This window comes from Cladosporium halotolerans, assembly GCF_011745625.1.
Source record: "Cladosporium halotolerans strain TM138-S3 chromosome Unknown Sca6, whole genome shotgun sequence".
Classification (NCBI taxonomy): domain Eukaryota; kingdom Fungi; phylum Ascomycota; class Dothideomycetes; order Cladosporiales; family Cladosporiaceae; genus Cladosporium; species Cladosporium halotolerans.
In genome coordinates this window covers 960,791-982,687 of record NW_027191457.1, presented here as the reverse complement: position 1 = coordinate 982,687, position 21,897 = coordinate 960,791, and the positions used below count along the sequence as shown (strand labels likewise).

The window sequence follows — 21,897 nt, the reverse complement described above, 5'->3', positions numbered from 1 at the left end:
GACGCAACGCCTTGGCGGCGCAAGGCTGGCGGCGGGCGGCCCCAGAATTGAGAGACGACCTCACATCGAAAGTTCTAAAAATATTCGCTTGACGTGCATAAACCGCGCATGTGTTTGGATAAACTCCCAGGCAGTGCTGTGCACAATGTCATCATGGATACAGGACTCGCCTAGGCTCTCTTTGGGCCTGACGGCCGTGGTATCTGGCGCCCTCGCCGCCAGCGCCGTGATAGGGCTGCAGAATGCGAAGAAATGGTACAGTATACACGATCTGAAAGGATCGATACCAGATGCGAGCTCGAAGCATGATGTCGAAAAGGTACTTGAACTTCGCACCCCAGACACATCAATCGATCAATGATCACTAACACCATCCCAGATCAACGACTTCGGCGGCGCAGCACCACGCACAGAAGACTCCTCAACCCTCAGCAAAGAAGACGAACGCGGCATCGCGCTCGCCCGCCGCGCGCGCCTAGGCGACTACGACGAAGCGCTGATCCTCGAACAACTCGCGCGCAACCGCGTCTTCCTCACCGACGAAGGCCTGCACGCCCTGCGCAACGCCTTCGTGATCATCGTCGGCTGCGGCGGCGTCGGCTCGCACGCAGCAGCGGCCCTCGCACGCTCAGGCTGCGGCAAAATCCGCCTCATCGACTTCGACCAAGTGACCCTCTCCTCCCTCAACCGGCACGCGGTCGCCACGCTCGCGGACGTCGGCACGCCCAAAGTCGCCTGCCTGCAGCGCCGCCTCGAGCAGATCGTGCCCTGGACGCACTTCGACGCCGTCAACCAGCTGTACTCCGCCGAAGCCTCCTCCACCCTCCTGGGTCCCTGGCCCTCCTCCTCGTCCTCCCCGGCGCAAACCCCCTCCTTCGTCATCGACGCAATCGACAACATCGACAGCAAAGTCGCCCTCCTAGCCTACTGCCACTCGCATTCCCTCCCGGTGATCTCCTCCATGGGCGCCGGCTGCAAATCGGACCCCACGCGCGTCTTCGTCGGCGACATCAGCGCCTCGACCGACGACCCGCTGTCGCGCTCGACGCGGCGCCGCCTGCGCCTGCAAGGCGTCAAAGCCGGCATCCCCGTCATCTACAGCAGCGAAAAAACCGCGCCGGGCAAAGCGCAGCTCCTCCCGCTGCCCGAAGAGCAGTACGCTTCCGGCAGCGCCAGCGAACTCGGCATCCTGCCGTCCTTCCGCGCGCGCATCCTGCCGGTCCTGGGAACCATGCCCGCCGTCTTCGGGCTCTGCGCCGCGAACCACGTCATGCTGTCTCTGGCGTCCTACCCAGGGCACGGGGAGTACATCTCCTCCAAGGGGCGGGAGAAGATGTACGACGGGATCCTGGCGCAGCTGCAGGGGCTGGAAGAGAGGCTGGCGCGCAGTTTGATTCCTGGCTTCGACGCGACGGGCTTGCGGATCCCGGTCAATGCGGAGGACGTGGGGTATCTTGTTGACGAGGTGTGGCGGGGCAGGAGCGCGATCAGCGGGCTGACGAGTAGGTTGGCGCTGGTGAGGTGGCGGAAGCCGAGGGGGGAGTGGGTGGATACGCGGACGGAGGGGCAGAAGGCTGTGAGGGTGGGGTTGGACGAGCTGGTTTGTGTTACGAAGGATGAGATGCTGGCGCATGAGAGGAGGGTGCTGAAGGGGGACGAGGAGCCGGAGGAGGTTTACGGGAGGGAGGTGGCGGAGTTGGTGGAGAAGAGGTGGGCGGAGGAGAGGGGGTATAGGGCGCAGAGGGGGTAGGTTGTGTGAGAGGGTGAGCGTGTACGATAGACAATATACGCAAAAGGAGGGTATTGAATAGGTAATGACAACAGAAGCGTCGGCCCAGCATTGTATCTTACCTCTCATTCAACGCGTTCCCTCACCTCTCATGAGCGATGAGAACACATCCTCACAAAACAGCACGGAATCCAAACCGAAGCTCAAATTTCCATATCCCTGCATCCGCCACAAAATCACCGTCACAAGTTACAAGACACGAAACACAGCAGAAATTCCACAAAATCGATACAATAAAACCCACGTAGTATTCCCATTCTCTCACGATATGGCTAATAAGCGAAGAGGTGACACAGGGTTAGATACTCTGTACATGATGACAATGACAAGAAAAGAAGAATGAGAAGGAAGGCGAAGACGAAAAAAAAAAAAACCGAGGTTCCCAGCGACAAATGAGAACACAGAAGGAAGAAAAGGAAGAAGAAGAAGAAGAAGACAAGATATTTTGTCTAAGTGTAAGGGAAACGACAAGGCAGGCTCGCTCTGATCCGAAGGGTATCCGATGAAATAATGTCCCTGCCGGTTGGTCTCTGAAAGAAAGGAGAAAGAGAAGAGTGTGGCAGCTCTGCGAGTCCTGGCTCGCTCGAGTCTCCCACCTCTCCACTCCACTCCACTCCCAGGCCCACGGCGCGCGACAGACGGGTCTCGCAATTAAACAAGATGAGGGTTAAAGAACCGGAGTGGTGGTTTCGATGCTTTTCGTTTTGCTCTCGCCGCGCTCTCTCTCTGTCTCTCTCTCTCTCTCTCGTCTTTTTCTCTCTCTTGACTGACAGTACTGATTGTTGTAAAGACAAAAATGATTCGTTTCCTTTTGGTGGTGATGGTTGTTGATACTTTGATGGCCCTTTTCCTGTAAACACCTCTCGTCAACCCGTTAACTGTTGTTGTTATTGCACGCGTCGCTGGCAGCTCGCGGCGAAATCCTACAGCGCCACGTCCAGCACCAGGCTGACGTCCCGGACGTCGGCGGTAGCGAGGTCTTCCAGCACGGGGATTAGATCCAGAAGCTCGTTGTCGTGGGCGTCGGAGAACCAAGAAGAGATCGGGACAGCGTGCTGCGGGTGGAAGATGTAGGATGTAGGGGAGTTGTCAATAATGATTGTCTCGCCGAGCGGTCGGCCGACTTGGCTGAGATCTTTGACGTAGTTTCCTTGGTGGTTGTAGCATGATTCGCGGAAAAGACGGTGGTGTACAGAGCCGGAGATGTCGAGTTGGTCGAGAAGAGGGTCGCCGTACTTGGATACAGAGGCGGTGAACACGACGACTTCGTAAATCTCGCCAACCCGTTTGAGGAAGGCGTCAACACCGGGGCGCTTGATGACATAGACATTATGGTACTGGCCTTCGATTTCGACCGGGATAGTAAAGTCAGCCTGGTGGAGGATCTATCAAGCGACGTTAGCATGGGATCTGGGAACGAGAATATGAGGGTAACCGTACCTTGAAGCTGCTGTGGACCAGCGTCTCATCCAGATCCAGGACTAAGCATTTCTTGCCACTGAACTGGGGTTGTATGGGCGGAAGCAGCCACTTTTGAGTTTGCTCGGGAGTTGACACTGCGCTAAGGTCATGACCGCTTTCTTGTGCCGCAAAACCCGCTCCGGCAGCAAGGACACCAGTCCCAGCGACAGCACCACCAGCGACAGCGGTATCACCGTGCTGATGTTGTATTTGTCGCTCGGCCAAAGGTGGCGGAGGTGGGAGATCTATCCGGCTCGACGAACTTGATGAACCTCGTCGCTCACGCGTCGTGGTCTCAACTTCAGGGTTTTGCGGTACATCGTTGGGTCCTAGCGGTATTGAGGGTCCAGAATCAGACATTTCAATATCCGTGTCTCGTGCGGCTTGCTCGGGGGTTCGGTCCTGAATTATATCATCCTCAACTTCTTCTTCTTCTTGCTGCGAAACGATAGGTGTGGGTGCAATTACGCCGATCTGTGGGTTGTTTGAGTGATTGGGTTTTGCATCGTGTGCGACGGTCCTTTGTGTTGTGTCAATGTGAGGAGGACCAGTCGTGGGTGCCTCAGGCTGGAGATCTTGTCGTTCTCTAGTGAGTGGTTGGACTTCAGGGTTGGGTTGAACTGAATTGAGGCCGGGTGGGATGCTGGGGACTGGGTTTTCAGGCTGCACCACAGCTTGGGGGTGCCTTTCCGAATCCGCTGGAGGCGTCGGCAAGATCGGTGCGGCGGTCGGGTGTCCATTGTGTTTCGGCTGCTGGCCAGCCTTCTCATCAATGACCTCCTTGGACCCATCGGCACTGGTGTTGGTTGCGCTGGCATTTGGCGGCTGAATCTCTTGGTGTTGTTGGTTCTGCCTCGCCCTTGTCGGCTGCGACGCTGTCGTGGGGAGTTTTGCGGGCTGAGCAGACTCTCTGGAGCCCGGCTCTTGGTTTTCGCTAGAGCCACCGCAGCAAGTAAGGAATGCTAAAAGTCCGCCTCTTTTCTTGGGTCTGGGTTCAGAACCAGCTTGTGTTCTCCCACTGGAGCCAGGCCTCTGCTTCTCGCCATCTCCTCCCAGCTGGCGGTTCGAACGCTTGCTACCAGTGCTCGCGCCTCTTCGTCGGCCGGTAAGGCTTCGCTTCGAACCCGTCTCCACATTTTCAGAGGTGTCATTCGCGGTGACTCCACTCAGTCCGGTCGCGCTACTCTCTTGTCCAGGGACACCAAGACTCGGCTGGGCTGAAGGACCGGCGCCGGGGACCTCAGCGTTTCGACTCGATTCGGCAGCCTGGGCTGCGGCGACTGCAGCAGGTGGCTGGGCAGGCGCGGCGATCGAAGATTGTGCTTGCGAAGGGTTAAGGGAGCCTGGGTGGAACGTGTCAGTAGAGGTTCGCGATCTCGGAAGGGGAGCGCTTCTCGCTCAGCTCCGAGGATTGGCTCGTGCGCAAGGTGGTGATCACGCATACCTGCTTCTTGTCCTCCGACCGCCGGAGGGGGGGCCTGGGTACTCATTTGGCGAGTTGATATGTCCACGCGGGGACAGGTGGGTGTCTGGGAGAGTCGCGCGCAAGGTTGGACGGCGAGCAGAAAGCAGGAACAGCGAGATGCGGAGAAGGGCCGACAGCGACGGGCGGGCGTCGGTGGGCGGGCGCAACGACGCAACGAGCGGGAGGGCGTCGGCGCAGGCGTGCAGGCGGAGCGGATGCCCAGCGGAGCGGTGTCGAGGCGCGGCGGGGGGTTCGGGGCGTGGAGGGTGGTGTGAGTTGTGATGTGTGGTCGAGCGACGGGAGCTCTTGACGTTGCTCGGCTGGGGTCTGCGGCCGCGGTCGCGCTTGCTCGGCCCAGCTGCCAGGCGCGACGAAGCTCCGTCTGCTGGCGCTGGCTGCAGCGCGGAGGGAGCAACCTTCAAGCGCGTGGGCGGGAGACACGTGATGAGACGCGGGCGAGGCGGGCGAGGCGGGCAGGCGCGTGTGTTTGTACGTGAGGTAAGGTAGGTAGCTTATGGCTGACGAGGCGCAGGAGTGCGACGGAGAGGCAGCAGGCGCTCGCTGGCTGTGGCAGAGGCGCGGCGGAGAGCGTCGTGACTTGGACGTGGGCGGCGGCGGCGACGGGACGGGCAACGGCGCAGCGAGGCGCGCGGCGAGCGAGCGTGGGAGAGTCTCTAGCAGCACCAGCGGCAGCACCAGGGCACGGCGGCAGGGCACACAGCAGGACGGGCGCAGCGGCCAGCACCCAGCACTCAGCACTCAGCACCCAGCACCCAGCATCCGCCTCAGGCAGGCAACACCTCATCCAAGTCCCCAGCATGCGCCGGGCGCGGGAGAGGTGGCCAGGGCGCTAAAATGAGGTGGCTTCGTCCATCCCTCCCCGCCCAATCACCAACCCCCAGCCCGCAGCCCGCAGCCTGTCACCTCGAACCCGGCCAGGTTGGCGCTGGCACAAGGGAGCCGACTGGCAGGTGGCAGCCCGCAGGTCTCAGCCAATCTGCCCGCGCCAGAGCCTCAGCCTGCCTCTTGTGTGCTCTCCCGAACAATTCCATTCATCACACCTACAGACTGGATACTCGATAACGCTATAGGTACACTGCCTCAGGTACCTTCCACCCAGCTCCCTCGCACGCGAGCTTCACGCACTCCACGCGCGGCTGCGCGGGCGGGAGGGCGAGTGTGTGCGGGAACAGCAGCGTGGCTCGTGAGCTCCCGTCCTGCTGCTCTGCCAGTCTGCTTCTACCCGGCCGCTTGCCTTTCAGGCTCATCGTTCATCCAGCAGACACATGCCGCCGTGCGTGCATTTAGGCGATTCCATGCTACTGCAAAAAGCCGCATCGCATGATAGCGCATCGCAACACCTCCCACACCCCCTGTCCTCCACCTTTTACCTCCACCGCGACATGCGGCTCTGCTCTGCCCCCCACCAGCTCCCATCCATCACATCACCCACCAGCCCTTCGCAAAGCAAGCATGATCCCAGCCGCCCATCCAACGGCCCTCTCTACCCTCCCGGCCCACCAGGACCCGCGCGCGCAGCGAAAGTGGACACGCGAGCGCTGATCGGCATTTCTGCAGAGGGATCCAGGCCCTCGCCGGCCCTCGAACTCGCGGTCCCAGCGCCCGCGCTAGGCCGGGGCGTTCAGGTTCAGAGCAGCAGGTGGCAGCATGGCAGCAGAGCAGAGCAGGGCAGGGCAGAGCAGGGCAGAGCAGAGCGCGCTTCTGCTAGGTAACGTTAGGTAGGTCTGTACGCGATCGCAGCACGCTTCGGCTCCGCGTGGGCTTGTCTTGTTCGGGAAGTGTGCGCCGGGTTCGAGCATCTGTGCTTAATTGATTCGTTGGATGCCTGAGGATCACTGTTGAGCGTTTGTTCGTAGAACGACTGCAAAGAAGTGCCTTGAGCTATTTTCTGCGCTGTAACCAATAAAAAACAAGGTTGCACGTCACGCTGGTTCGTCTCGTAATACATGATTATCTCAGTGTCCTTCTCATGTCCAATGGTGCTGGGTGACAACCGTTCCTTCCTAGTTCGTCAAGCCCGACGCTCATTGGCTCGGGTACTCCGCCGCTAACGCCTGTCCGCCCAAGTGAGGTTGTCCGCTTGCCCCAACCCTAACCCTTGCAACCACTGCATACTTTCTTCGAGACGATCGCATTGGTCTCTTGGGACCGTTGTGGTTACGCAGACGTGCGAAAGACGTTCTTGATGGTTTTGCATGAAATCCAGTGTAAATTTGATATGCTATATGGTTCGTTGGCGTGCGTTGGTTGGATTCATCGTTGTTGACGATGAGTGGTGTGCTGCCCACTTGCAACATCAACACGATTGATAGGATCACAGATGAAGCGTCTACAAAGACAAACGATACAATTCTACAGGTCCAAACATAATACTACAAACCCAGAACTCCAACCCCAACCAAACCCAAACTCCTTCCCAAAATGCAACACTATAACATTCTAAACAACGCAAAGAAAGACTTCCCACCTCATCTACGCCCCTGACTCCACAACCTCCGCAAACCACTGCCTCAGCGCACCCGCCAACACCCCAGGCAACTCCTGCACATCCCGCACGATCAAATAATACCTGAACGGGAACGTGTCCAGGTACTTGACCATATTCAGCCGCGGCTCGCCGTTGGCGTCCTTGACGAACTCCGCGCGCTGCAAGTCGACGATGCTCTGTTTCTGCTTCTGCGCGTTCGCCTTGCCCGGGCCCACGTCCGCCTGCTGCGCCGCGGAGTCGACGACGACGAAGACGATCATGATCCGCTCCTCGTGCGCCTGCCGCACCAGCTGCCGGATGCGCGGGTGGTCCTCGCACACGCCGTCGGAGACGATGAGCTGCAGCTGCCAGAGCTCGCTCGCGGCGCCGACGGCGCGCAGGCGGGCCGCCTGGAAGAGCGCGAGGGACTCCTCGAGCAGGCGCTGGACGTCGGTCTTGGTCTGCGCGAAGCTGAAGCTCTTGAAGACCTCGGCGCCGGCGTCGGAGGTGAAGGGCTGCGCGAAGTCGTGGGCGACGGTGACGCGCTCGCCGAAGCCGAGGACGGCGAGCTCGCCGACTTCGAGGGTGGAGAGGGCCTTGGCGACGAGCGCGAGGGTGTCGAAGGCGAGGCGCTTGCTGTCGCTCTCGGCCATGGACTGCGAGTCGTCGATCGCCAGCATCACCTGGTAGCTGCGCTTGGAGGGCACGGAGCGGCGCATCCAGATCTTGTCGCGCTTGTAGGAGGAGGCGATGTAGGGGATGATGCGCTTGATGTTGAGACGCTTGCCTGTGCGGAAGTCGCCGCGCATCTTGGTCGCCTGCGTGGGCTGCAGGATCAGGCGCAGGTGTTCGGTGAGGATGAGGGCGAGGTTGCGTGTGCCGGACTCGTGCGCGGCCCAGGTGTGCCGCGCTTCTTCAATTGTCATTTCTTCGGGTCCGTCCTCGCGCGAGATGTGCGTGTGCAGGAGCTGGTCGTCCATGTCTTCGACGTCGTGGTCGGAGTCTTCGGCGTCGATTTCTTTAGGCGGTGCATCCTCGCCCATCTCGATGTCTTGAGCGTTGTTCTGCTCACCCACAAAGGCCTTTGCGTCGGTGCTCTGCGGGAGCTGGTCGCTGGGCTCCATCTGGCCATCTTTATCGCCTTGCTTGTCTTGAGGATCCTCTTGCTCTTCATCATCTTCCGGCATCTCCTGGAAAGGCGCATCTTCCATCTCCTTGTCCTCGTTGACGGCTTTGCTAGTCTCCTCGTTCAGAGCACCAGACTGATCGGCTGAGGCGGTCCCCAGCGCTTGAGTATCGGCTTCGGCTTGGGCGTCGGGCAGATGCTCGAAGGTGGCGTTCGCCATGTCGACATCCTGCTGCTTCTCTTGCTTGTCTGCCTCACCTGATTCATTGGGTGCCTCAATCTCCCGCTGTTGCTTGTACCATTCTTCCAGAACGTCGCCGATCTGCTTGTAGTTGGATTGACGTTGTGCAGCAGCGGACTGCTCAGACTTCTCAGACGGCTGTTCTGCTTCGGTCTCGTTCGCGCCACTCTGTGCACCAGAGTCTTGCTTGGCCTGTGCGTCTTCGTTGGGCTCGGTTTCGTTGTTGTCAGCGTTGGCACCGCCAGCTGCTTGCGCCTGCGGCTCATCCTCGTCTTTGCCAGCGCCTTGCTCGCCCTCCGTCGTGCCTTCTTCGGGTGCCTCGTCGAGCTCAGTGTCCTTGTTTTGAAGCAGATTCTCGTCCTCATCGTCACTGACTTCAGGGTCGTTCTCGGGATCGGCGTCTTCGCCAGCCTCCTGAGTCTGCATAGCATCATCCTCCGCTTCTTTCTCTTCGGCCTCTGCTTGCTCTGCTTCTTCAGGCTGCTCCTCTTCCTTATCGGCGTCACCGGCGGGTTCATCTTGCGCGCCAGTGTCGGGAGGCATGTCGTCCTCTTCCATAGAACCAGCGTCGGAGATATCATCCTGATCATCACCATCGCCGTCCATGTTGAGATCCTCAGGCAAGTCAAGGTTCTCCTGCTCCTGCATATGCGGATCAGCAGCCTCAGTCTCCTTCTTCGACACTTCCTCCTCATCAGGGCCAGCAGCCTGCTCTTCTTCCTCCATCTCTCCATCCTCACCCGCCTCGCCCTCTTGGCCCTCCTCCTTCTCGCCCTCATTAGCCGCAGACATCTCCTGATCCTGCGCAGTGCCCTTACCGTCCTCCTTCTCCTTATCCTCCTGCTGCTCGTTCTTCGCATCATCCCACATCTTCTCATCAACCGCCCCATCATCCTGATCCCCAACCTTCCCAGACTCCTCTTCCATCTCATCACCCTCATCGCCCTCATCACCATCCTCATCCTCATCCTGCGACCCCGTCTCCGCATCGCCCAGATCACCCTCCATCTCCTGATCAGCCATGTCAACCGCATCCTGCTCGTCCTCGATCTCATCCTCCCGCTTCTCGCCCTTCTCCTGCGCCAGCTCGCCCAGGTCCTCCTCGTCGCCAATGTCCTTGCTGATATCCTCGCCGCCCTCGCCGTCGCCCAGCCCCGTGCCGGCCTCGACGTCGCCGGAGTCCTGCTGCTTGCTGTCCTCGGACTTCTCCGGCGGCGAGCAGAAACCGTCGCGCGCGAGCGTGACGAACGACGCGCCGAGCACGTGGCCCATCTGGTTGACGCGCAGGTGCAGCTGCGTGTAGGCGTCGAGGACCTGGTCGGTTGCGGTCGAGTAGGCGCGCAGGAGGGGGAAGACGGATCTGCACACGGCGGACAGGGTGCGCAGCGCGGAGCCGTCTTGTCCGGCGGCGGGTTGGAGCTTTGAGAGTAGGGTTTCGGCGTGCTGCGCGGCGCGGTCGACGTCGAGGGCTTTCCAGGCGAATTCGAGCTGGTGCTCGTCGCGGAGGAGCCAGGCGGCTTCGTTGTCGTCGGGTTGCGTGGTGGGCAGTGCTTTCTCGAGGTTCTGCACGGAGACGAGGAGCTTGTCTAGGAATTCGAGAACGTGTGAGGTCCAATCGTTGGGAGAGACTGAAACAGCACTGTTCGTGTTCGGCTGCGGCTTTGTCGTCTGGTCGGGCAGCCATCTTGCCATTTGGCTCAGGGTTGACTCAAGCTCGGGATACTCTTCGATCCATGCCGTGATGCTGGTCGTGGCACGCTCGCAGGCGCCGATGGTGTTGTGCCAGAGTGCAAGATCCTCGGCATCGACAATACGTACGGGCATGGTCCTAGAATTGCTCATCTGGGTGACGAAAGAGTGTGAGCTTGCAGCAAGTTCAGACAGACCATCGATGACCGGCTGGTAGTTGCGAGAAGCCAGGTGTGACTGGACTCGCACCAGGTGCATACAAGTCTCGAGCATTGGCGACACACATTTTAGCTGCTGCAGACTGAAAGCATTCTGCGCCGACTTGTCTGAAGCAGGCTGCATGCAGCTTGCGAATGTCTCGAATGCTGCCAGGCCGCTTCGCAGGTGCTGCGAGCTCTTCGAAAATTGGCAGAGCTTGGCTTGTTGAGTCGTCGACATCGCTAATACGCTCTCAAGGTATACGGCGCAGCGAGCGGCTTCTGCAGGGGTAAGGTCCTCAGAGTGCTTGCGAGAGCCTTCCCTAACGGATGGCATCAGGCCAAGGAGCTTGTGGAGATGAGATTGCGAATCTTTCTGAGCCGGTCGATCGGTGTCTTGCTGCAACGCATGGAGCTTGTACAAGGCTCGTGAGAGAGAAGATTGAGAGTCCAAAATGTCTTGACTCAGGTTGTGCTGGAATCCCATGGCGCGGATCTTCTTCAGGACGTCTGCTAGCAGGCGTCTCTTCCGAGTCTTCAAATGGTTCACGAGCTTCTTGTTCTCTTCCTTAAGTGTCTTTGGCGTTGCCTTCTGAAGCTCAGTAATGGACTCATGTACATCGTCGAGGAACTCTGTGAGGCGCTGAGAAGCCTCTTGAGGCCAGGATACAGGCTTGCATTTGCTGTTGATGAGATCCGTGGTGGCGGCCACATTGCGGAATCTTGCCGGTCTGCTGGCCCATGTCTGCAGTGCTGAGGCTACTGCATTCTCTTCTACGAGCTCGACAGGCGTGAACGCTGCTTGGACGGACGGAGTAGAGTTCGACTGCTCCTTTGGCAGGGATAGGATGCCGGCTGCGAGTATCTGTGCCACTGGCTGAGCGAGCAAGACACGGTATTTCTTGACCAGTCTGAACAGTTTGCGATGAGATGTCTTGGCACTCTGGCGAAGAGTCTCAATGTTCCGATCCTTCCAGCTTGCAAGCTGGATGACCTCCTTGATCTGCTTCTCCAAGGCAGTGCGACCAGTCGCAAGAGCCTCCTGGACGGCGCCTTCGTAGTGGCTGAAGTAGGCAATGAAATTGGCAAGACCCTGGTGCACTGCCGCGAAAGCCTGCGACTGAACAGATCGTGCAGCGAGGTGATGCTGGAAGTTGCGCAACAAATCCAGTCTGGTGTGGTATTCCCCAAGTCCGGATGTGTGGAAGAAGTCTTCCAGTGTCTTGAGAAGTCCAACCACGTGTTGTTGAATTGCCTCCTCGTTGTCCGGAAGCGAGTCAGTAGCAGCAACGATGGTCTCATAAGCAATGAACCACCACGAGGCTGCATCTGATTGGGTATGGCGCGTCTCCTCATCGAACAAGCCTGCCCAAGACGAAAGTTCGAGTTGTCTCCAGCTGACAATCAGATCCGTGATGGCCTCAAGATTGTCCTTTGCACTGTACTGCCTGCTCGCAATCTTTTGCCACTCATTCACGGTCGCATGCAGCTTTTCCACAGTTGGCAAGAAGCGCACCAACGGTTCTGCATGCTCGATTGCCAAGATCTGATCGCAGATAACGAGGATGTCCATCGGAGTGGCGTGGTCTGGCCAAGCCTCGTGCAGCTCATTGAAGCGATCTTGCACCTTCCTGAGAAGACCGACAAGCTTACGAACCTGGTCGAGATTTGTATCCTTGTAGATGTTGTAGTGCTGTTTCGGAACGGGATCTTGCATTTGCAAGAGGAGCATTGGCATCGCCAATTTGACATGTTCCCCAACATTAGCCTTCATACAGACCTTGACGAAATCATCGAGCAAGTGCACGGCGGTGTCTCCGGACAGTTTGCTGCCAGCAAAGATCTCGCGATGCAAGCCAGCAATACGTGTAGCAAGAGCCTGCGTTCCCGAAATGCTCTTCTTGGCTCGGGAGGTCTCGCTATCAGCACCAGGGAAAAGCTCATCGAGATCTTCGGCAGATGGCTCATCCTGCATTTCAGCCTCGCCGCTATACCTGTACAGGCTGGATTTAGCGGCTTCTTGCCTCTGGTCACGGCCGAGCTCTGTGCGCCATTGATCATACAGGCGCGCAAACTGCTGTTCGAGGCGAACATGGATTTCTTGATCGGCCTCGGCCAATGGCCATGCACAGCTTCGTGCAGCTACAGTAGCAAGCCACAAGACTGTCTCCTGTTGTGTTGCGGCAGCGGGCAAGGACTTGTTGATGATAGCATCCGACGACCAATCTGCCAAAGAAGCGTTGTAGAACGGCACGAGAGTCTGCAGTCGAGAACCAAGCTGCGAATCGCTTTCGGAAACAGCATGTTCCTGGGAGAGGGACTGACAGATGTCAAGGCAGCTGAGGAGGCCAATGACGGGCCCTGTAAGATCGCCATAGGATCTGTAATGACCAGAAAGTCTGTTTCGAATCTGCTGAATGTTTGCTGAGACGCCGGCATCCAACAGCATCGAAGTGTCTTTCTCAATGGCTGTCAAAATTCTGCGTAGACCGTCAAAGTCCATCTGCAGTTCAGCAAGCTCTGAGACCGGAGGACGGCAGATCTGTAGAGCGTCTGGCGGAGAGCCAAGTGATTGAATGTCGTTCTCCAACATGCGAATGCGGAGCGATGTGTGCTCGCCTGTAAGAGCGAGTTTGAAGTCGCGCAAAGAGGCCAGCTTGCGCGTCAGGTCAATAGTAACGTTGTCAAATATCTTGCGCATCAACAACGGCTCCAACGCTGGGTCGAATTGAGAAGCCGGGAGGTACAGCCTCAGACAACATGTAGTAAAGCTGAGCCACGCCTTCGCAGCTGCTGATTCAGTACTTGGAGGTTGAATGACATAAGCGGTGGATTCAAAGAAGCCCTTCACCTCCAATGGCATAGCACGAGAAGAGGTGAGGTGATTCAGACCTTTGACATCCTTCTTAAGGATGATCGTGCCCAGAGCTTGTGCTGCGTCGCGGATGTGGTGGCTCCTTGACTTCTCGCTCAAAGCTTTCAGAACCGTTGAAAGAAGCTGGCGCAGGCCGTTGTTCAACGAGGGCAGCAAGCTCTCGGTGATCAGGTGAGTCTTTTCAGCGAGTACATTCCCGAGGGATGCCATCTCAGATTCCAAAAGAGCCAGCCTTCCGGTGGGTACAACATTTCTCGTGGTCAGGTGGTGCAGAAGCATGTCGGGGAGTCGTTTTCCAGGGCTTTCGGAGCCTGTGGACCGCGGTCGTGCCGCAGCTTGAAGCAAATCAAAGACCTGTCCGCTAGAGGGGTCTTGCATGCCGCCGGCATCGCAGACAAAGTCTCTGGTCGGTTGCAAAGCAAATACCTCCAGGGTTGCCAGCTCTGTGTTCTCGAATGTCTGACCTGAAAGCCGAAGCACGCTCAGGTGACGCGTGATTCTTGAAAAGACCTCAGCGAAATGAGGCGAGATCTGTGCCGGTTCCTCGCCTTCCTGATCGGCCGTCACGGGCACGAGCTCCTTGAGCTTTTCAGCAAGCTGGTCAATATCTGTACCTCCTGCCTTGGCTCTGCTCAAAGCCCGTGCAAACGACAGCCTCAGACCTGAAATCGCTTCCACAGGCTGCTGGAAGCGCGCTGATGCATGGTCGAACTGCGCAATAATACTTTCAAGCCGAAGCAAATCTTCTAGCTGTTGGATGTTTGGAGGTGTAGCTGGTTTCAGTGCCTCCCATAGAGGTACCATTGCAGAGCCCCAGCCTGAAGCATTTTGCCGCGTGACAGAGCTCAGATGGTTCGAGATCTCCTTCAAAAGTGGAGCCTCCTGAATCTCTGCATCAACATGGCGAGCACATACGTCCCTTGCGATAGCGAAACTGGCGTTCAGCAGGGCTTGGTCGAGATCTTGACGCTCAGAGACTTCGATGAGGTTTCGTAGCGACGCAGCCAACCAGCGGAAAAAGATCTTCAAAGATGCAATCTTCGATGGCGAGAGCTCCAAATGATCACTCTGACCAATGACAGCTTTCACAACACTTCCGACTGACTGAAGCGTAGTACTCACCGTGCCATCACGCTTGGAGGCAGCGGTTCGCTCGACACGCACGAGCTTGGATACCATGGCACGATCGGACTGCATAGCTTGCACTGCCACTGCAACAGCATAGATCTCCTGGTGAAGCTCATGCATAAAGCCTAAGTTGAGTGCGGATGCAAAAGTACTCTCAGACTGCTGAACGAGCGGCTGGTTGTTGAGAGGGTGAACAGTCTAAAAGAAAGACTTACCGTCAGCTACTGGTGGCTACTTACTAAATATGGGTGCGAAACTGACCTGGACACGTGCAAAGTCAGCAGACACCTGCTTCTGGCCTACTGCGAGCTCGTAGAAAGCGGCGAGTTGTTCGCGAGCTTTGCTGAACTTGGACGCACTGTCGAGTTGAGCGACTTGTGCTCCTGATTCACTAGAGAAACCACGGTACAAGCCTGAGGTTAGTTGAATGGCGAATCTGGAGGCTAGCGGGAGGTCACTGATGCCGAGGTGATCCTGGAGTAGAGTTGTCGGCGCGTAGGATTCCGGAGCTCGTTGGGCGATCCCTCCCAGGGATTTACATTGACGGAATCGCGAAACGGCAGACTCTGGATGCAAGGGATTAAGGTCTGGGCTTGAGGCTTCGCTCTCGAGAAGATGGATCTCGAGTGCTCTGTTTCTCATCGGCCGTGAGAGCTCGCCGTATCTTGAGTCCACAGTCATGAAGATCCTGAAGTTTGGATGGGGTCGGATAGTGCGCGGCGTTCCATCTTCGGCGACGTGCTCGTTGATGATCAAAGACCCATTTGGCTCGAGCAATGAGTTTAGGCGGTCGAGCACGGATGGACTGCACAAGTTAGCATTGTCAAGGACCAGCCACTTGCCCTCTTCAAGAGCATCAACGAGGATGCCATCAATCCAAACGAAGCGGGCTTTGTCCATCGGCAGGCTTGACTGCTCGAGTGCTTCTGTGAGCTCCACGGCTCCTGGAAGCGCCGAGTTCTCTTTCAAGACGTGAGCGACGAGTTTCAGACTTGAAGGATCAACAGCAGCTGTTGCCTTGTAGCGACGTAATTCCGCAGCAAGAGCCACTTGCCCATGTGCGTGCGAGTTGACCAACGCGGATTTGGATGTGTTGTCCAGGGCGTCACAAAAGTCGTCAAGCAGTTGCAACGTCTGACGAAGCGGATCGGCCTGTTCGTATCCACCAACAAGATCCATCGCGTCTGTTTCAGCGTTCATAGCGAAGGTCTCGATGGACGCGCCGACGGTAGTTGCGAGGCCCTCTATGAGTGCTGTTTTACCAGATCCGGAAGGCCCAGAAAGTATCACAGGCCAGCTGCATTGGACAGCGACCATGAGAGATTGAAGCGCTTGCAGATGCTTACTGACGACCTTTGTAGAGCCGTGCCTCTCTAAGGCAGGAGCAGAAAGGGCGTGGCGAGGAAGAATGCCCACACCAAGCTGCAAGGTGGATCTGGAAATGCTGCTCACTATGTCCGCAGTAGAGACATCGATGCCGTAGACAGCAGCAAAAATTTGGGCGACATGAGCACGGTCAGTGTAGCTGCGGAAGCTTTGTGTGAAGAGAAGGTCAACGAAATCCCGCGAGGTTCCGGCGCTCAATAAGCCATGCCCTTGAATAAGGGAAAGCCAGCGCGCAGTGTCACGAAGGTTGAACTCCCATGGTCCACCCTGTGCGCCGAAACGTCGTCGGTGAACGATTTCAGTGTCCAGAGTGTCCACGAAGCGTACTGCCCTAGTAACTTCCTCTAGAGGGAGGTTAGGGAAGAGGCGTTGGCAGATCATGACAAGATCTTCGGACCTAAATGAGTCAGCATAGACAACCGTAAAGCGGTTTACGAAAGAAGCCGGAAGGCCCTTGCGCCCGCCTCCTTGGTGGTGCGGGTTTTGCGCAGCGAATAGCCGGAATTCGGGATGGCGTGCAAAAGTTTGACCGATTTCTGGGATGAAGACCTCGCCTCTGTGGTCAAGACATGCGTTAAGGCCTTCAAGAACGGATTGCGACGCCAAGTTCATCTCATCGAGAAGAACCCAGTCGCCGTTCTTCATTGCGCGCAGAAAAGGTGCGTCGCGCCATGCGAATGTACCAGCCTCCTCTCCTTGCACTGGAGTATCAGATCCGAACAGATCCATAAGGTCAGTCTGTTCTGACAGGTTGATGCGAGTCAGAGGCACGCCAGCAACAGCCGAGATCGCTGTGACCAGAGCTGTCTTGCCAACACCCGGGCTGCCTTCAAGCATCACTGGCTTGGCCAGCTGCATCGCGCGGACGACACGCATGGCGTTGGCGCGTGTTCTCGGAGCATCGAAGTTGAAGGTGCTCGTGGCATCGGACGCTGCTGATTTGCGGTTGATCGCGAAAGGGCCAAAGTTGGCCTTGCTATCATCCACAGTCACAGCAATGTCAGTGTCGTAGATAGCTGTCGCGTCGGAGCGCAGTAGCTTGTTGAGCGCTGACAGACAAGCCCTACGCTCTGCTTCCAAGTTTTTACCAGTCATGGTCATCAAGCCAGCTGGATTAGCTCCCAGAGTATCGATGTACACCATCGCCGCGCCGTGAACGACGCCAGCCACGGTATCGATCTGTGAGAAAGCGTTGACGAACTCTGACCAAGCAAGCACATCTCTGATAGAGACAGCAGAGCTTGCCGAAGTATTGTACTGCTCCTTGAACCAGTGCGCAAAAGCGACCATAGCATTAGAGTATCCTTGAACGGAAGGAGCCAGCTTGCCGCTGACAATCAACGAAACATCCTCAAGATCAGAGAGCGCAGGCACCCAGATTTCAGTGAAGCGATTCCTCAAAGCTGGCGAGAGTTCACGCTTGCCATAATCTCCGCCAGGATTCATTGTAGCGAAGAACTTGAAGCCAGGCATGGCCGTTACGAAGGAGTCGAGGCTGCCCTTCTCAGCTAACAGGATTGACCGCGAGGGTTCCAGGACACTGTTGAGGCGCTCAAGCACGGAATCATCGGCAAGAGAGATCTCATCAAGGAGAAAGAAGGCTCCTGTCTTCATGGCTTGCACAAGACTACCATCAGCCCACTCGAACAACGCCTTGAAGCGAGCACAGCTGGACTGAATCTCAGCATGAACTGCGCCAGCTTCATACTGTTGCTTTTCGTCGGCTTGTAGAGACTGCAACGTGCGATCGTAGAGTTCGAGTAGACCCTCGGTTGATTGGGCGGCGGCCATGTCGTGATCTCTGAGAACGGGCGCAGCCAAAAGTTGTCCGCGAAGCTGTGCTTCAAGAGCAGCACGGTTTCGCACGGGCCGCTGAGAACCAATCAGGTCTCCTGTTTCGGTGTTTTGATGAGCATTGACGATGTGTAGCTCTTGTCGAAGTGCATCTGCCAGCATTTGGAACACTGTAGTTTTTCCGCATCCAGTCTCGCCAACCAGAAGCACCGGCTCGTTGTTACTCACTGCTCTGGATACTAATGCATACAGTCGTCGCATCGCATTGGTCCAAACAGCACCCTGATGCTTGGCGTTCTGCATGTGCTGTTGAATCTCTGGGCTCTCGCTAGAGTACAAAGAAGCCTCATCAATCTTGACTTTTGGCCCCTTGGTGCTCATCACCTTTTCGATCACCCCCTTAACCGCTTCGCGCTCTTCCGGCTTCCGTACGCGTTCCGCAAGAAGCATGAAGCCGTTGGCTGCAAGCTGCTCGATCGTGTCGTTGGTGCGAAGTGCCCAACGGAACAAGTCTCTCAGCGTAGCAAAACTCTTGCTTTCAAACAAGCGATTCTCCTGTCGCAGGACGGACAGCTCACGATAGACCGAAACGATTCGTTTGCATCGAGAATCGGGCAGCTGTGTCCTCTTGTGTAGAATCTCTTGCAGCTCGTCGATGGGTATATCGTCGAAGTGAAGCTCGAGGAAGCGATTGCGGAACGCTCTTGACAGCGTTTTGCGCCCGCCGTACAAGCCAGCAGGATTCTGAGTTGCGAAGAGCATGAAGTCAGAGTGTGGTCGCACAACTTCTTGAGTTTCGGGGAGCAGAAGCTCGCGGTTGTCATCAAGAAGTCTGTTTAGCGCTTCAAGAACGTCTGTCGGAGCCAAGTTCAGTTCATCCAAGACAATCCAATGTCCTTCTCTGAGGGCCTTGACCAGGACACCTTCTTGGAACTGCAACTTGCCATCAGCGCCTGAGACGTAAGTGCCAAGGTACTCCTGGAGGTCGGTGTGCTCGTGATTGTTGATTCGCACAAACTTATGCCCACTGCGACCTGCAAGATACTCGATCATACTGGTCTTGCCGCTAGACGTAGGACCTTGAATAAGAACAGGAAACTGTCGGGTGCTTGACGCTCGCACAAGATTCTCAAGGTTGTTGCGAATGAAGGGTGTGATAATATAGTGCGGTTGCTCTTGCAACACCTCCCTTCCTTGGCGAACCCAATGCTTGCTGCCCGGATACCCTTGCACGTAGCTGTGCTCGTCATTTGGCTTTCGCAGAGCCTTTTGTAGCTCACTGCGGGTGTTCTTCAACTTGGCAAACAGGTGCTGCTCAAGTAAAGGCTGAACCAGTTTCGAAGATTCTGCATCGAGGAAAGTCATGAAGCTCATTTGCATACCCTCATAAAGAGCACGGCGCAGACTGCACATTGGCGCAATGCATCTAGCGTAGCTAAGCGTCCTAGTGAGCGTACGCAAACTGAAATGGGGCTGTTGACCGGCACCATCGACGAGCTTGTTGTCTTGCGCTAGATCGATGATGCGCTGGTACAATTTGCTGACATCCAAAGCCACTGCTGGATCTGCTGAAGCCTCTGCCCGTAGATAAGCCTGGACAATGCTCTGCAAGCTCTTGAGATCCTTGTCTGGAGAATCAACGTAGAGCTCTGTGAATCTCGAACGGATTCCAGGAGGCAGATCCTTCTTGCCAACGTCGGTGGCAGGATTCATGGCGGCGAACACGCGAAAGTCTGGGCTGGCGTCGATGCGCTCAATGTTTCCGGCCTCCGTCAAAAGGATTGAGGGTGCGGTTGGATCAAGCAAATCTGCCAGAGCCTCAAGTGTATCGGAAGAAGCAAGGTTGATTTCATCGAGTAGGATCCAGTCTCCGTTCCGCGCTGCTTTCACTATGTTGCCCTCGACGAAGCTGAAAGCAAAACCATCGTTCCCAGCCGCAAGGCGGTGTTCCATGTCAGCCACTTTTTCGGCGAAAACATCCCACTTTGCAAAATCGGGTTTCTTCTTCGATTCGACTTTGCGTTTTTTGCTGGGGCCTTCACCGTGACGAGCCTCCGCAGATGGCCGCTGCTGGTCGACCATCTTCAAAGCTTGATGCCAAAGCTTGCATACCGCCTTCCAGTTGCTCTTAATCATCTGTTTTCCAAGAAGATCAAGAAACTGTTGGTTCCTGCTTTGACTGAAACTTTGGCCGAACAGATCGTCAAACTCATCTTTCAGAGGTACCATGAGCGATCGAGCGTTCACAGGCTTGAAACCACCAAGAAGATCTCCGGCTTCACTCTGTTGCGAAAGATTGAATGGTACAAGCTTCTTGTCCAGGTGCGTTGCAAGATGTTGGACAGCAGTGGTCTTGCCGACACCCGTCTCACCGACAAGGAGAAGAGGCTCCTTATTCAACACTGCTGCAGCAACACGCTCGAGCATCCTGCTGGTATGCGGATTTGTCGAAAACGTATTTTGGGCCTGACTCCCTTTTCTGGCAGCGGGAGAGCGAGGCAGAGAGTAGCGACCAACAGTGATACGAGTCTTCTCAGCCTCATAACGAGTATCCCGCTGAGTGAGCAAGAAATCGCGGCGTTCAGGATCAATGTGCAACTCTTCAGCAATCACTTTCGCAATGGAGGTCTTCGCATCGCCAGCAGGTAGGGCACCAACAAAGCAGTCGACGGCCTCCAAGAAAATGTTATCGAGATCGCTTCCCGTAAAAGAAGTGCGGCCCTGCAACAAGTGGGTCACACGATTGCACCATTTGAGCAAATCACGCGGACTGATAGGACGCAAGACGCCCGTTTTGCTTTGACCCACCAAAACTGCGCCTTGGCGCATGCTCTGCAGACGATCGAATACCGTGATAAACTGCGGGAGGAAGGGCTTGATAGGCGGGTACAAGTGTAGAGCGATGTCTTGTTGTTCGACCGTCGCCGGCATGGTGACTTGAACCTCATGCCAGTGTCTACGCCCAAGCATATGGGCCAAAGGCTTGGTCTGTTCACCTCGGTGGTTTAGTGCACTCCGGGCAGTTGCGATGATTCGGAAGCCCTGTTTGGCGTGAATGACTTGTTTGCGACTCGGAATGGTCAACTCGCCACGTTCTACAAGTGGCAAGAGCGAACCGATGATCTCTTGAGGCGCGCGATCGAGGTCCTCAATGCAGACCCAGCGACCTTCTTGTACCGCCGTAGTGAGGACACCAGGCCTCCATACGAACGATCCTGGCGAATCACCGGTGGCATATACTCCAATAAGAAGCTTTGCATCGCTTTGCTCGTTGAGATGTAAAGTGACCATCTGATCAAGTTTACCAAGCCTGGCAGCAAAGTCGCGGATCAGAAGAGTTTTACCCGAGCCCGCAAGTCCAGTCAAAAGTAGTGGCTTGGGAGATCTGAGAGCCTGGGCAATGCTCCGCACGTTTTGGGCAACAACTGGTGTCTCAACCAGAGGGTTCGGATTCTGCGAGTGTGAAGCTTCCACGAAACTTGGAAGCAAGATGCCGCCAATGAGCGAGCACGACGAATGAAAGCATGTCGCTGGAATCACACGGCCAGAGGCGCCATCTTGCTGCTGATTTTGCACCTCTTGGATAAGCTGATAGACTCTCTCATCGCGCTCCTCTTCCCAAAGCGTCAAAAACCGAAAGTCGATCATTCTATCATCCCAGGGGCCGTCGATCGGACTGTCGGGCTTATCCCGACCTAAGTAGCGTTGAATCATCTCCTCAAACCAGTCATCGGCACCACTGAGAATGATCTGAAGGATGCGAATTGCAAGGTACACGACAGGTCTTTCCCTTCTTTGGAGCAGACTAGTGATTACTGAAGGGTCGACGAGATGGCTGAAAGCTCGATGATTGTGATTCAAGAGACGATAGACTCCGAGCAAGAAGGATACGTCGTCTGATGTGTCGTTGCCGCGCTGAAAAGAGTATTGCTCGCTCGCCAGAAGCTTTTGCGCAAAAGGTGCGAAATATGGCGCGAAATGTACCACCCGGCCAAGAGTGGCAACGGAATCTGATAGACTTCCATGGCGTCTAACATCTGCGCAGACGTGCGCAAAGAGATCCGGGGCGTATGCAAAAAGTGCGTAGGTGTATTGCGGGTCGATGCACCGGCGCGTGAAAATCGACAGATACTCCTCGTGGCTGCTCTCCAGACGAATGGCTTCGATTAGATCGTCGGGCAGCTCATGCAACTGGCGCATGAGGTTTGAGTCCCATGTGCACTCCATATTGCAGGCCTCTGCGAAGGCAACAAGTATG

General features: G+C 56.4%; 3 protein-coding genes across 3 annotated transcripts; 1 reads left to right on the top strand and 2 right to left on the bottom strand.

Moving 5' to 3' along the window:
• Positions 1-86: 86 nt before the first annotated feature.
• On the top strand, positions 87-1,750 carry WHR41_02681 (uncharacterized protein; the record flags this gene model as incomplete). Its single annotated transcript, XM_069371287.1, has 2 exons — positions 87-319; positions 380-1,750. The coding sequence occupies exons 1-2, from the start codon at positions 146-148 to the stop codon at positions 1,748-1,750; spliced, it is 1,545 nt and encodes a 514-aa protein (XP_069231932.1). The 5' UTR covers positions 87-145.
• A 400-nt stretch (positions 1,751-2,150) lies between these two features.
• Positions 2,151-5,033, bottom strand: WHR41_02680 (uncharacterized protein). The gene is made up of 3 exons (XM_069371286.1): positions 4,695-5,033; positions 3,230-4,593; positions 2,151-3,174 (listed from the first exon to the last, which is right to left on the bottom strand). Exons 1-3 carry the CDS (start codon positions 4,738-4,740, stop codon positions 2,713-2,715), a joined length of 1,872 nt encoding a protein of 623 aa, XP_069231931.1. The 5' UTR covers positions 4,741-5,033; the 3' UTR covers positions 2,151-2,712.
• A 2,175-nt stretch (positions 5,034-7,208) lies between these two features.
• WHR41_02679 (uncharacterized protein) lies at positions 7,209-21,866 on the bottom strand (the record flags this gene model as incomplete). The annotated part of the gene is made up of 2 exons (XM_069371285.1): positions 7,209-14,657; positions 14,721-21,866. The coding sequence occupies 2 exons, from the start codon at positions 21,864-21,866 to the stop codon at positions 7,209-7,211; spliced, it is 14,595 nt and encodes a 4,864-aa protein (XP_069231795.1).
• Positions 21,867-21,897: the final 31 nt, after the last annotated feature.